Source organism: Ascaphus truei, chromosome 19 (assembly GCF_040206685.1).
Source record: "Ascaphus truei isolate aAscTru1 chromosome 19, aAscTru1.hap1, whole genome shotgun sequence".
Taxonomy (NCBI): domain Eukaryota; kingdom Metazoa; phylum Chordata; class Amphibia; order Anura; family Ascaphidae; genus Ascaphus; species Ascaphus truei.
The window spans coordinates 27,434,920-27,448,737 of record NC_134501.1 but is presented as its reverse complement, the minus strand read 5'-3'; the positions used below and the strand labels follow the sequence as shown (position 1 = coordinate 27,448,737).

The 13,818-nt window shown below is 47.6% G+C and overlaps 1 protein-coding gene across 1 annotated transcript in view; it reads right to left on the bottom strand.

Moving 5' to 3' along the window:
• The window catches only part of LOC142470098 (C-signal-like), a 16,415-nt gene extending 5,624 nt beyond the window's left edge, over nucleotides 1-10,791 (bottom strand). Inside the window, exons 1-4 of the mRNA XM_075577034.1 lie at nucleotides 10,569-10,791; nucleotides 9,496-9,547; nucleotides 4,487-4,674; nucleotides 108-275 (exon numbers count right to left, since the gene is read on the bottom strand). Of these exons, the coding sequence (XP_075433149.1) occupies nucleotides 108-275; nucleotides 4,487-4,674; nucleotides 9,496-9,547; nucleotides 10,569-10,715 (555 nt within the window). The 5' untranslated portion in view covers nucleotides 10,716-10,791. The remainder of the gene's footprint in view (nucleotides 1-107; nucleotides 276-4,486; nucleotides 4,675-9,495; nucleotides 9,548-10,568) is intronic.
• Nucleotides 10,792-13,818: the final 3,027 nt, after the last annotated feature.

Here is a 13,818-nt window from a genome sequence, read left to right as displayed (position 1 = left end):
GCCCTGCGGGTCCGCTTCCTATCAGAGACGAGCACCGTTATAATATGGCTCCTATTGGTGACCTTTTTAAGGCCGCTACTGTAGGGTTACATCTTGATTGTAGTTACCTTGCTACAGCGGTAAGCAATAGCTTTAAATGCAGAGAACATCACTGGGTTCGGGACATCTTGCACCGATCCAAGGATACTGGTCATATTTATAACACAAGCGCTCCTGCAGCTCATTCTTTCAGTGGACTTTTCTTGTGCTGTTTTCTTTAGTAAGGGGAGAAATTCCTAAGAAAAAAAAATAAAACAGAGTTTCACAAGACGCTTTATGGCAGGTCTGCACAACTCCAGTCCTCGAGGGCTGCAAACGGGCCAGGTTTTCAGGATATCCCTACTTCAGCACAGCTGGCTCAATTAGTGGCTCAGTATGATTGAGCCACTATTTGAGCCAGCTGTGCTGAAGTAGGGATATCCTGAAAACCTGGCCTGTTTGCGGCCCTCGAGGACTGGAGTTGTGCAGGCCTGCTTTATGGTAAAAGCACTTTTATACAAGCGCCTGAGAGCAATTTTAACGGATCTCAATCACTTCTAAACATGGGGAATGTTGGAGCTAAGCTCTCTTGACTTTATTGTAGAAAGCTGTACAATACACAGTATTTATGTCCCCCAGACATAACATAAACAATGTTTTAGGGGAACAGAAAGTCCCCCTAAAACAAATCTCCTTTTCTTTCTACTGTAGGTTTGCAAGTGAAAAAGTAGTGGTACTGTACGCGTTGTTTGTAAATAAACAGTAGTGGTCGAACGTTCTTTGGCAGAGTTTTGCCGGTCCTGTGAGGCCTGCCAGCGAGTAGGTAAGGTGGGTGAGCATGTGGAGGCATCCCTGAACCCATTACCGGTAATAGGGGAATCCTTCCAGAGAGTAGCCATGGACATAGTGGGGCCTCTCATGATCTGTAGTTGGTCTGGCATGCGTTACATACTCACTGTGGTGGATTTTGCCAACAGGTACCTTGAGGCTGTCGCACTGGCCACCATTGATAGGTTGTCCATTGACCGCCAATGTGCTTATCTATGTCCCTTTCAGGGTATAGATAAGCACAGTGACAAGCAAATATTTTTTTTGGCAAATGCTTGTTTTTATTTCATTGTTATGTATTGTAATTTTGGTGATTTTTTTTAGCTTGCCAATTCATTGCAATTTGGGGCAATCCATGCCCATATAGACTTTATATGGGTTCTCCCTTAATGTCGTGTATCGAGCTCTTAGCTGCTGCTGTGACCATCTCGTCCCACTTCTCTTCTTCTGGTACCTCACCCAAGTCTGCTTCCCATTGGGACATGTACTGCAATTTCTTACCATACCCCACGCTAGAACAGGTTACTTCTCTGTATATCTGAGATGTGAGTCCCCTTGTGTCTGTTTCCAAAGTACAGAGCTGTTCAAAATTGGCCAATGGGGGGCGGCTGGGTTTTTGTTAGAAAAAGTTCTGATCTGGAGGTACTTAAAAATTAATTTTCTGACTTAATTTGTTCAAATGTTTTTATACTAATTCTGCCCTCCAGATCTTTAAGTCTAAAACTCCTATATTTCTTCAAATGCTGAAACCCTTGACAATCAGGTCTGGAGCGAAATCTGGGTAGTCGAATAGGGGTGTCATCAGAGAATTTCTGTTGGTCAATGAGCATCTAAATGTAGCTGTCCCCCAAACTGCCTACGAGTTGGTCATTGAGGATAATGGCTCTTTGATAGATTTTAGTATCCGAGATGGGGACCAAATTATATAATGTTTTATTTTTAATGGGCCCATGAGCTATTATCCAGATCTGGATATATGGAAGCTGTTCTGCATTCCGCAGTGTCAAGTGTATTGATGGACATACTCTTCGGCCAATGGCTGAGAGCAGAAGAAAGGAATAAGCCCATTGTTCTCTAGGAAGCTGAGACGTCATGGCAATGGGAGTTTGAGAAAACACAGGCAGGGAGGAGTGAGCTGAGAGGGAGACCCAGGGAGACTCACGAGCGAGAGAGAGATGAGAGAAGACCTGTTGCCCGGTAGACGAGACAGTGAGGTGGTAGAGCCTAAAAGACCAGCAGAATGGCAAGACGAGACAGAACCTGTTCAAGCTGTGGGTCAGAGCTGTGAGTCATAAAGCCAGAAAGCAGCTGGAAGATCACTCCTGCAAACACATCAGTATCCTTTGGGCATGACACCCATTGTAAAGTAACAGGCCCACAACCACACTATACGAGCTCCAACGCTGTGCCGGCACCTACAGCTGCCCTTTTAGTTAGCATATGGGCCACCGGGACTGAATGAGTGACTCTGAGAGACATTTGCGCAGCGAGGGTTATTATTATACCATATGCATGTTACCTTAAGTGTTGTCTGTGGTCTCCTGACATTTAAGGCCACTGCATGCAGTTCCTGCGTTCCTTACCGATAAAGTACTATTATTTATAAGCTACGCGTCTGTCTGCGTTGCCGCACTCCAGCCCGATGCTTTGCCGGCTGAATATTCTCTCACAATAAAAAAAATAACATGTTAAAACAATAAGTTCTACAAATTCTCCATTGTACTATATATCGATCGATAGATAATATTTATAAATATACTAGCTTATGTGCCCGGCTTCTCCCGGGGAATGTAATATTGAATACATGTCCCCGCCCCCCCCTCCCCCCCCGCTGGTGGCACATCTCCCCGCGCTGCTGTGGTCCCCCCTCCCTGTTGGTATATCTCCCCTCGCTGGCGGCACATATTCCACCCCCCTCCCCCCGTTGGTACATCTCCCCCCGCTGCCAGCACATATCCCCCCACCTCGCTTTAAGTATTTCGTTAAATTTTGGGGAACCGCTATCTGGATGACATGTTCGACAGGAGTAAATCACAAAATAGATGTGTAAATCAGTAGGGGTAATAAATAATAACTAACTCATACTTTTGAATAAACAATGTGTATATATTTTGTAATGATTTTGGTTTAAATCACCCCCCCCCGTATCTCTCATCACTCTCCCCCCCCCCCCCACATCTCACATCACCCCCACGGATCGATGTCTCTCTCTCCCCCTCTCATCTCCCTTTCTCCATCCTTCCCTCTCCTCTCCCCCTCCTCTCTCCTCTCCCCCCTTTCTCACTCCTCTCCACCTCCTTCTCTGTCCTCTCCCCCTCTCTCCTCTCTCCTCTCCTGTCCCCATTCTCTCTCCTCCCTTCTCTCTCCTCCCTTCTTTCTCCTCTCCCTCTCTCCCCCCTTCTCTCCTATCCCTTCCCCTCCCTCTCCTCCTCCTCTCTCTCACACAATCACATGTCTCACACAATCACATGTCTCACACAATCACATGTCTCACACAATCACATGTCACACACAATCACATGTCACACACAATCACATGTCACACATAATCACATGTCACACATAATCACATGTCACACACACACACACACACACATCAAACACACACACGTCAAACACACACACGTCAAACACACACACACACACACACACACACACACACACACACACACACACACACACACACACACACACACACACACACACACACACACACACACACACTGTCTGATACACACACACAGTCACACACACACACACACAGTCACACACAGTGACACACACACACAAACACACACACAATCACATGTCACACACTGTCACATCTCACACACACACACTGTCACACACAAAGTCACACACACAATCACATGTCACACACTGTCACATCTCACACACACACACTGTCACACACAAAGTCACACACACACTCCCCTCCCCCCCTCGTAGCTCACAGGCCAAGATCTCCCGTCCCATACCTCAGGCAGCGAGGACTGCAGCGCGCTCCTAGGGGAGGGAGGGAGGGAAGAAGGAGGACGGGGGAGGGAGAGCCAGGCAGCAGTGTGTGCGGGCGGCCAGTCGGAACCCCTGGGACTGCTCTGCGGAGCCTCGGCTGAGAATCACTGACACATACAGCCCCACCCAGGAAAGGACACGCCCTCCCTTGGTAGCCACGCCCCCTCCCTTGGTAGCCCCGCCCCCTGTTTTTACTGCTGTCCAGCCGAGTGAAACTTAGAATGTCCATAACTTGGGAGGTTAGTGACATTGGAAGCTCAAAATAGTTGCGTTGACCTACACATCCGCCGCAGAATGTACAGTGAAAGGTTCGTGGTGCTATGTGGTGCCGTTTGTGAGATTTCGATGCTTCTGACATACAAACAAACGGAAAACGGAATCCATCTTACAATTATAGTATAGATAGATGCAGTGTCATGAGAGATTACACAGTGCCACTGCTTTTTTATTTGCAAAACCTAACTTCCATGTATTTCTGGATTAAGAAGTCGGGTTAAGTAAAATGTCCCCCTCCCTCATCCCTCTGGAACTGAAGGGTTAAATGCACAGTCCTGCTACTTTTTAATGCCACTAAAACTACTCTATATAACAGATGTCAATGCAACTGTATTGGTTAGACTTGTACCCGAGTTAGCAGCATTGGCGCGATGACGTTGGTGTTGTACACGCGCATCATGTCTTCCTCGCTAGATGTTTCAACGCTCTCATGCGTAAGGACACCAGCGTTATTTATCAGCATATTCAAACTTCTTCCTTCCAGTTTCTCTTGGACGGCCTTGAAAGCGCCTTTGATACTGGTTAGGTCTGTCACTTCTGTTAACAAAGAGCATCGGAACATCCGTGAGAACCTGCGCTAAGGGGTGACTTCCAACAGACACGTTAAACACACAGGGACATGACACAGCAAGGAAGAAGCCAGAGGAAATCAAACATCTCCCGAGTCGTTGCCCGCCATGTTTATACTTCAACTTAAAATAATATGCCGCTAGCATTACATGACTTCGGTCATGGGAGGGATAGCCCCTTTAAGCCACTTTGACCTTTGAAACAGGATCTAGGGTGCCTTAACAACCCCTACAATGCATCGCCCTGAACCCTACACTATAAACATGGGGTTTTCTATCTTTTTTTGGTTAAGAAACCCTATAATTATATTGTGAAATGCTGCAGAACCCCAACCCTCTCTAATAGCGCGTCTGCAATCAGATGCATTGTAAGGAACCCCAACCCTCTCTAATAGCGCGTCTGAGATCAGATGCATTGTAAGGAACCCCAACCCTCTCTAATAGTGCGTCCGAGATCAAATGCATTGTAAGGAACCCCAACCCTCTCTAATAGCGCGTCAGAGATCAGATGCATTGTAAGGAACCCCAACCCTCTCTAATAGCGCGTCAGAGATAAGATGCATTGTAAGGAACCCCAACCCTCTCTAATAGCGTGTATAGGAACCCCGTATGGATGCCCACAGAACTCCAGTTGAAAAACTCGGCTATAAGCAAATAATGATGGAGAATGTCAAACTAATCTTACACTAAGAGAAAGAAACACTCTTATATTATATATTGTATCTGTGTCTATTTTACAGCACTTTTTCAACTTGTTACTGTCTTACAAAGTGTCATATATCATTAGGACAGGTGTGGGCTAAGTACGGCCCCAAAGGTCACATCCGGTCACCACCCGTAGAGACACGCTCTCTGGCCCCTACCTGTGGTATGGGTGGTAGAGGCAGCAGCATGACGGGAGACCACTCAGGTGGTGGTCTCGGAAGTTGGGCTTGCCCCACAGGTAGGGTCCGAGAGAGAAGGGGGAAGGAGAGTGAGAGAGAAAGGAGGAGGGAGAAGGAGAGGGAACGTTGGAGGAGAGAAACGAGGAGGGAGAAGGAGAGAGAACGTGAGAGGAGAGAAAGGAGGAGGGAGAAGGAGAGAGAAGGAGAGAGAGAGAAAGGAGGAAAGTGAGAGAGAAAGGAGGAGGGAGGAGGAGAGGGAACGTGGGAGGAGAGAAACGAGGAGGGAGGAGAGAGAACGTGGGAAGAGAGAAAGGAGGAGAGAGAAGGAGAGTGAGAGAGAAAGGAGGAAAGTGAGAGAGAAAGGAGGAGGGAGAAGGAGAGAGAAGGAGAGTGAGAGAGAAAGGAGGAAAGTGAGGGAGAAAGGAGGAGGGAGGAGGCTGAGGAGAGTGAGAGAGATAGGAGGAGGGAGGAGAGAGAAGGGGGGGGCAGTGAGAGAAAATGAGGAGGAAAAGGGAGAGAAAAGGACGGAGGAGAGAGAAAGCAGGAAGGAGAAGAGAGAAAGGGAGAAATAAAATGAGAAGACGGGAGAGAGAAAGGAAGGAGAGTAATGGAGAGAAGGGGGAGAGATGGGGGTAGTGAGTGAGAAAGGGAGGCAGTGTGTGAGGGGGTAAGAAAGAAAAGGTAGGGGAGATACAGGTGGGCAGAAGCTGGTGAGGAGGGCAGTTTTGGTTAGCTTTGTGGGCCACGGACTAAATGTAGGTAGGTTATTAAGCAGGTGCCCACGTGGCTTACCAATGCTTGCCAAACCTAATCCCACCCCTGTGTTTCGGTGAGATTCAATAAATGCGAAGCATTAATGGCTAGATACATCACACTCCATTAAAATGGAATTAATATCGCACCCGGTAAAAAATTCATGACTTCTTATTACTGTCATTTTATACCGAAGTCATCAAGATTGCGCTATTAATTTACCGCTTGGGACATTTTACCCGTTTTCGCGAGGCGGAAATGAATGAGACCGTTAATAACGCATTCATTCCCGCATCGCGATGGCATTACTAATACTTCTACCATAGGCTTCTGTGATATCAATTACCAAAGGATATCACGGCATTAAAGGGCTTTAATACACGAAGAAAAAACTGACACTTCCACCCTGGCTACCTTAGTGGCTAGTTAACCTCTTAAGCAAACGAGGGGTTAAGTTGATGATGCCACATGACAGGCCACCAATTGCCATGGATTACGAATTGGGCATTGGATAATTTTTGATGGCTTTTTCTATTTTTCCATGTTTATTCCACTTCCGCCCTGAAGAAGAGGATGGCCGTCCATCCAGGGTGAGATAAGTTACAGCATTTTTATAACAGCCATTGCGAGGGCCCAAGTAACCACAGTGACAATCAATGGATTTATGTTTTGCATTTATATTTTAATTATGACATGTATTTTTATGTTTTTTGGAATGGCCAAAAGCTTTATTAGCCAGTCACATATGGCTAATAGGGCTTTTGGTCATTAGTCAAGATGGGTGGGGGGCAGGGCCATCTTAACGTATGGGCACGCTGGGCAGTTGCCCGGGGCCCCACAGCATAGGGGGGCCCCATGCGCCCGGCCCATGCGTGCCCGCCAATGCTCTCCCCCCCGCCCGGCACCCCGGCCCACTCTTAGGGTTGCTAGGTGTCCGGTATTTGGTTCCCCTGTCTGGTAAAATATGAGAGATAATACGGACATGGGATAGAGCAGGGCTGCTGCTGCTAGGGGGCTGGGCAGCTTCTGATTGCTGCTATGAGTGAATGTCTCAGTGTGTGTGTGTGTGTGTGTGTGTGTGTGTGTGTGTGTGTGTGTGTGTGTGTGTGTGTGTGTGTGTGTGTGTGTGTGTGTGTGTGTGTGTGTGTGTGTGTGTGTGTGTGTGTGTGTGTGTGTGTGTGTGTGGTGACATACAGTACATACAGTACTGGCAACTTTGTTTAACTGCTCACTCCCCTCACTTTTCTTTTACTATACTAACAGTTTTCCCATTTTCAATATCTATTAAAAATAACCAGCATTGTAAATTCTCAGAAAGGCTCCATAACTCAGCTCTCATCCCAGCAGCATTGCAATCTCTGCAGCACCCTTACTTACAGATCATCACAGCAGCATTGCAATCTCTGCAGCACCCTTACTTACAGATCATCACAGCAGCATTGCAATCTCTGCAGCACCCTTACTTACAGATCACCCCAGCAGCATTGCAATCTCTGCAGCACCCTTACTTACAGATCATCACAGCAGCATTGCAATCTCTGCAGCACCCTTCTTACTCACAGATCATCACAGCAGCATTGCAATCTCTGCAGCACCCTTCTTACTTACAGATCATCCCAGCAGCATTGCAATCTCTGCAGCACCCTTACTTACAGATCATCACAGCAGCATTGCAATCTCTGCAGCACCCTTACTTACAGATCATCACAGCAGCATTGCAATCTCTGCAGTGCTCTTCTTACTTACAGATCACCCCAGCAGCATTGCAATCTCTGCAGCACCCTTACTTACAGATCATCACAGCAGCATTGCAATCTCTGCAGCACCCTTACTTACAGATCATCACAGCAGCATTGCAATCTCTGCAGCGCTCTTACTTACAGATCATCACAGCAGCATTGCAATCTCTGCAGCACCCTGCTTACAGATCATCACAGCAGCATTGCAATCTCTGCAGCACCTTCTTACTTACAGATCATCACAGCAGCATTGCAATCTCTGCAGCACCCTTACTTACAGATCATCACAGCAGCATTGCAATCTCTGCAGCGCTCTTACTTACAGATCATCACAGCAGCATTGCAATCTCTGCAGCACCCTTACTTACAGATCACCCCAGCAGCATTGCAATCTCTGCAGCGCTCTTACTTACAGATCACCCCAGCAGCATTGCAATCTCTGCAGCGCTCTTACTTACAGATCACCCCAGCAGCATTGCAATCTCTGCAGCACCCTTACTTACAGATCATCACAGCAGCATTGCAATCTCTGCAGCACCCTTACTTACAGATCACCCCAGCAGCATCGCAATCTCTGCAGCACCCTTACTTACAGATCATCACAGCAGCTTTGCAATCTCTGCAGCACCTTCTTACTTACAGATCATCACAGCAGCATTGCAATCTCTGCAGCGCTCTTACTTACAGATCATCACAGCAGCATTGCAATCTCTGCAGCACCCTTACATACAGATCATCACCAAGAAGGCAGAGCAGGTTACTTATTCAATGGCATGATTTGGGGAGAATCAATATGAATATGCAATTTAAAGCTGGATTTTGAAGTCTAAATTTGAAAGCTACTGTACTGATAATGACAGGGAGGGGGGGGGATGAGAGAGGATGAAGGGAGGGGGTGAGAGAGGATGAAGGGAGGGGGGTGGGGGATGAGAGAGGATGAAGGGAGGGGGTGAGAGGACAAGGGGGGTCAGAGGACAAAGGGGTTGGAACAGTGAGAGGACAAGGGGGGTGGGAGGGTGAGAGGTCAAGGAGGGAGAGAGAGAGAGGATGAGGAGAGGTGCAACAAACAATACTCCATCCTGATGTATACTCCATCCTGATGTATACTCCATCCTGATGTATACTCCATCCTGATGTATACTCCATCCCACGAACAGCCACTTTACCTTGTTCCAACATTGCCTCTTATTCCAACTAGAGTGCAAACTCCCAGAATCAGAGCCCTCATTACCTTCTGTATCGGTCTGTGCTTGTTTGTCCTAACTCAGTACCCCCATTGTACCGCGCTACTGAATATGTTGGCGCTTTACAAATAAATGATGATAACAATAATAAGTAGCGGTGCTGTTTAACCCACATGGGTTTAGTAGTATGAATTCTGCACCATGTAAAGCCCATAGACCGGAGACTTACCCAGCTGAATAATCTCCAAATTTGGGTGGTTTCTGGTCAATGACATCAATTTCTAAAAAAGCAGAAGTAAAAAATTGTGAATGTATAGAATTTGTAATAAGAACAAACATAATAATCATTGCATTAAAATCTCTCCCCCTCTCCCCCTTTCCCCCTCTCCCCTTCTCCCCCTCTCCCTCTCTCCCTGTCCCCCTCTCTCCCTCTCTCCTTCTTCCCCTTCTTCCCCTCTTCCCCTTCTCCCCCTTTCCCCCCTCCCCCCTCTCCCCCTCTCCCCTCTCTCCCCCTCTCTCCCTCTCCCCTCTCTCCCTCTCTCCCTCTCCCCCTTCTTCCCTTTTCCCCCTCTCCCCCTCTCTCCCTCTCTCCCTCTCCCCCTTCTTCCCTTTTCCCCCTCTCTCCCTCTCTCCCTTTCTCCGTCTCTCCCCTCTTTCCCCTCTTTCCCCTCTTTCCCCTCTCTCCCCCCTTTCCCCTCTCTCCCTCCCTCCCTCTCTCCCTCTCTCCCTCCCTCCCTCTCTCCCTCCCTCCCTCTCTCCCTCTCTCCCTCTCTCCCTCTCTCCCTCTCTCCCTCTCCCCCTTCCCCTCTCCAAGATATAGAATATTCATTTAAAAAGATGTGTTTAACTGTTTGTACAATGTACAGTACACACTATAGATTTAAGTCCTTGCTTTTGTTGGCTTTTAAATGCAGATTCGTCCAAGTCAGTGTTTTCCCAACTCCAATCCTCGGGAACATCCAACAGGTCAGGTTGTAAGGATATGCCAGCTTCAGCACAGGTGGCTCAATAAATCCCTGCTTCAGCACAGGTGTCTCAATCAGTGACTCAGTTGACCGGGCCACTGATTGACCCACCAGTGCTGAAGCAGGGATATCCTTAAAACCTGCCTGTTGGGTTTTCCTGAGCACTGAAGTTGTTAACTCCTGCCCCAAGCTATTCCCCCCTAATGCAGAAACCCCACCAGATTTATCAGAACTAAAATCTCTTTGGTTGATTTGATAAATCTGGTGTTGTTTTGTGCACTCGTTTTGTTACCTTATCCACCTGCACAAAGGGTAATTTCCCTCTGATTTCTGTTACCTGGCTCGGCGCAGCGCTGGGGTCTCTGCAGGTGGCAAAGATCTTTTCTGGAGGGTTCGAACTCTTCAGAAACTGCTGCACCAGCTCATACCCAATACCCCGGTTGCACCCGGTCACCAGAACACTGCGAATCTGTCTTCCTGGCATTATCCTGGGCTTCGGGCGGCTTCCTAGATCTCTCACTAAGATTCTCGCTCTGCTTCGAAGATCTGTTTTGTATCACTTTGTTAGACACCCAACCCCTTTCTTTTAGGGACTGGCCTGTTCTGTGCTGGATAAAAGCCAAATCTGTCAGTGCTGGATAAATGCCCAAACTGCTCAAGTGCCCATTCCTCCCCTGCCCCCCCTCAGGGCCGCAGCCAGCCAGCTAGGCATTTTATCCACTTAAGTTTTTATTGCTTTAACATATAAATGAAAGGCTGACAAAGTCAATCAGTCATTCACAGAGAGTACATTTGTGGGGCACTCCACACTAATCCTTTTTATATTTTACAGGGAATATAATGATGTGAAAAAACTGTGAATAAGTGATAAATAAAATGAATTAAAATGTAACACGTGGTGCTTGAATCTATATTGACTGCCGTGTTGAATCATTCGCCATTGACAATGGTATAGTGGACAACAATAGGAGCTATGCATTGAATAGCTGCTCAGAGTTGCATGTGGATGTCAGTAGCTGCCCACACAATTTGAACACAATCAAATAACCACGCACTAAACACTAGCAATCAGAGGACGAATTGACTAAATGTCATAAACCATAAATAATACACTGAGTATCAATAAAACGTCCCACTTGTTGTCTCATATCATGTTCATGCATAATTGGTATCAACAACAAATGGTCGCTTATTTTCTGGTAACTTGGACCACTATACAATGAATAATAGCATGAGTACAGCAGTGATGATTAACTGCTGCTATCAGTGCCAATTGATCCTGAATATACAATTGTATAGAGAGTCCTATAATTGTTAAGTCAAAAAATCAACCATGAAAACTTACTGATTTATAAATGCTGTTTGGAACTAACAGCGCAGCTCAAGCATTGGTTTAAACGCCTCAAATATTGATTGCAGTGTTGTGCATGGATGTGCGTGCTCATGAGTTCCTCATTAAGCTAAACTGTCATATAAACGCCGTTTTCTACAAACAGCACAGCTCTAACATCGCTGCCAAGTTTCAAAATAAACTCCCTCTATCTAATAATGGTGAGCCTGGGGCATAGTGTGAGCTGAGATCAGATAGCATGGATGGTGCTGAATGCTGAGCTAAATGATTGCAAGAGAGTACTAGGGGCCTATGCAGTAAGCGTTCATAAGCCACTTATCAAGCACTTATCACCCAAAATGCCTACTGCTATTCAGTAAGCGGTGATAAGTGGGTGATAAAAGACTGAATTGCACAAAAAAAATTGGTCATAAAAAAAATCACTGAAGCAGCGGTGATAAGCCACTTATCACCACTTTTCGGCATGTTCATAAACTCGTGCATTTTTCCTGCATAGGATTGATGCCGGAAATCTCTGGAGCTGATATCCATTAATATTAGCACCAGAGACCCCTGGCATGAATCCTGTGCAATAAAAATGCTCATCTAACTATTAACAAAATTAAAATTTATACTTGCACAGGGAGATACGGCTCTCACAGAGCAGCTCTCTCTGCAGCAGATACAACTCGCCGGGTAAGGCCTTTTAAGAGGGTCGTTCATCAGATCACCGGCTTATCACCCGTTTTGTGAATTTTGCTATGACAGGTAATAAAGGCTTTCTGAATACCTGTAAGGGTCTGGGAGTCACGCCGCCCTCGGCGTGCTCCTCACTCACCGGCAGCTCCGACGGGTCCTCCCGCGGCACGCAGGCAGCCTCTCTCCGGAACGCCGATCACTACTCCACGTGGGCGTGCGCGCGCACGCCAAAACTCCCCTTCTACTCTCGGTCCGGCGGCTACGCTCGGGCACACGGCCGCAAGCACAGCTACACAAAGGCGCGGCCACACGGAGCCGTACCAACCCCTTAAAGGCACAGCACCTCAAACCATTGCTGCAATCCAATGCAGTCTGACTACTAGGCTTTATGGCTCCTCCGCTGAGACTCATGCTTGACCTATCCCTGCCGTAGCCTGGCCCTTCCACACCCCCCCACCTTGCTGCACTGCCATTGGACCCGCTCTCCTATATATACCTAACAGTGTCACTGACTCTTTGGCTGAGCATAGAACCAGTTGTTCTCATCACTCTCTGCCTCCCTAGTCCTGTCTTGTCCTGTTTTGTTTTTGCAGTCCTCCTCGTGTACCGAACCGGCTTCCGCTACGTCTACCCGCACCTCTGGCATCCCGAACTCAGCATACGGCAAAACGACTCTCCGCACCTCTGGAATCCCGATCCTGGCAAATGGTAAACGATTACGTCCTTATCTCTACCCCGGACTTTGCATACAGCACCCTCTACCATCCGTACCTCTCCTGCCCCGATCCGGACACCCAGACTACTCTACTCTCAAGATGTGCCCTCGTGGCTGTGGGTGGCATTATATCCTATCCCACCTCAGCACCGCAGTCCCGTCTCGTTTGTGGTGAGCACGCCCTGAAATTATGCTCAGCCCTACAAACATGGACCCCGCTGAGGTGGAGCGCACTATAAATGCCCATACTAATCTCTTCACCAGGTTAGAGACTTATTTGGAACAAGCTGATAGGCGAATGGATACGTTACAGCAAAGCTTACTGTTCAAGTCCGAGCTCTCAGTCGACAACCTTCACCCGTAGCTTCCTCAACCGCCTTTCCAGCACCTCCGTTTGCTTTGGAACCTCGTATTCCGGCTCCCAAACACTATGCCGGGGATCCCCAAGGATGTAGGGGCTTCCTTAACCAATGCCTCATCCAATTTCGACTCTCGCCCTCTCGTTTTGTCTCTTCTGTCTCCAGGGTTGGCTTTATCGTGGCTCTTCTCGTCGACGAGGCGCTGGCATGGGCTTCTCCCATCTGGGAACAACAAGGCCCTCTCACACAGGACATTGATCTCTTCGTCGAGGAATTCCGAAGAGTCTTCGATACCCCTGCACGGCAATTAACGGCAGCATCTTCTCTTCATCACATAACCCAGGGAGATCGACCCATCGCCCGGTATGCTGTGGAGTTCCGCACACTTGCTGCTGAGACGGGATGGAATAACGAAGCACTATCTTCAGTGTTTTGGCAAGGTCTGTCTGAATCCCTAAAGGATGAGCTCGCAGCGCGGGAACGT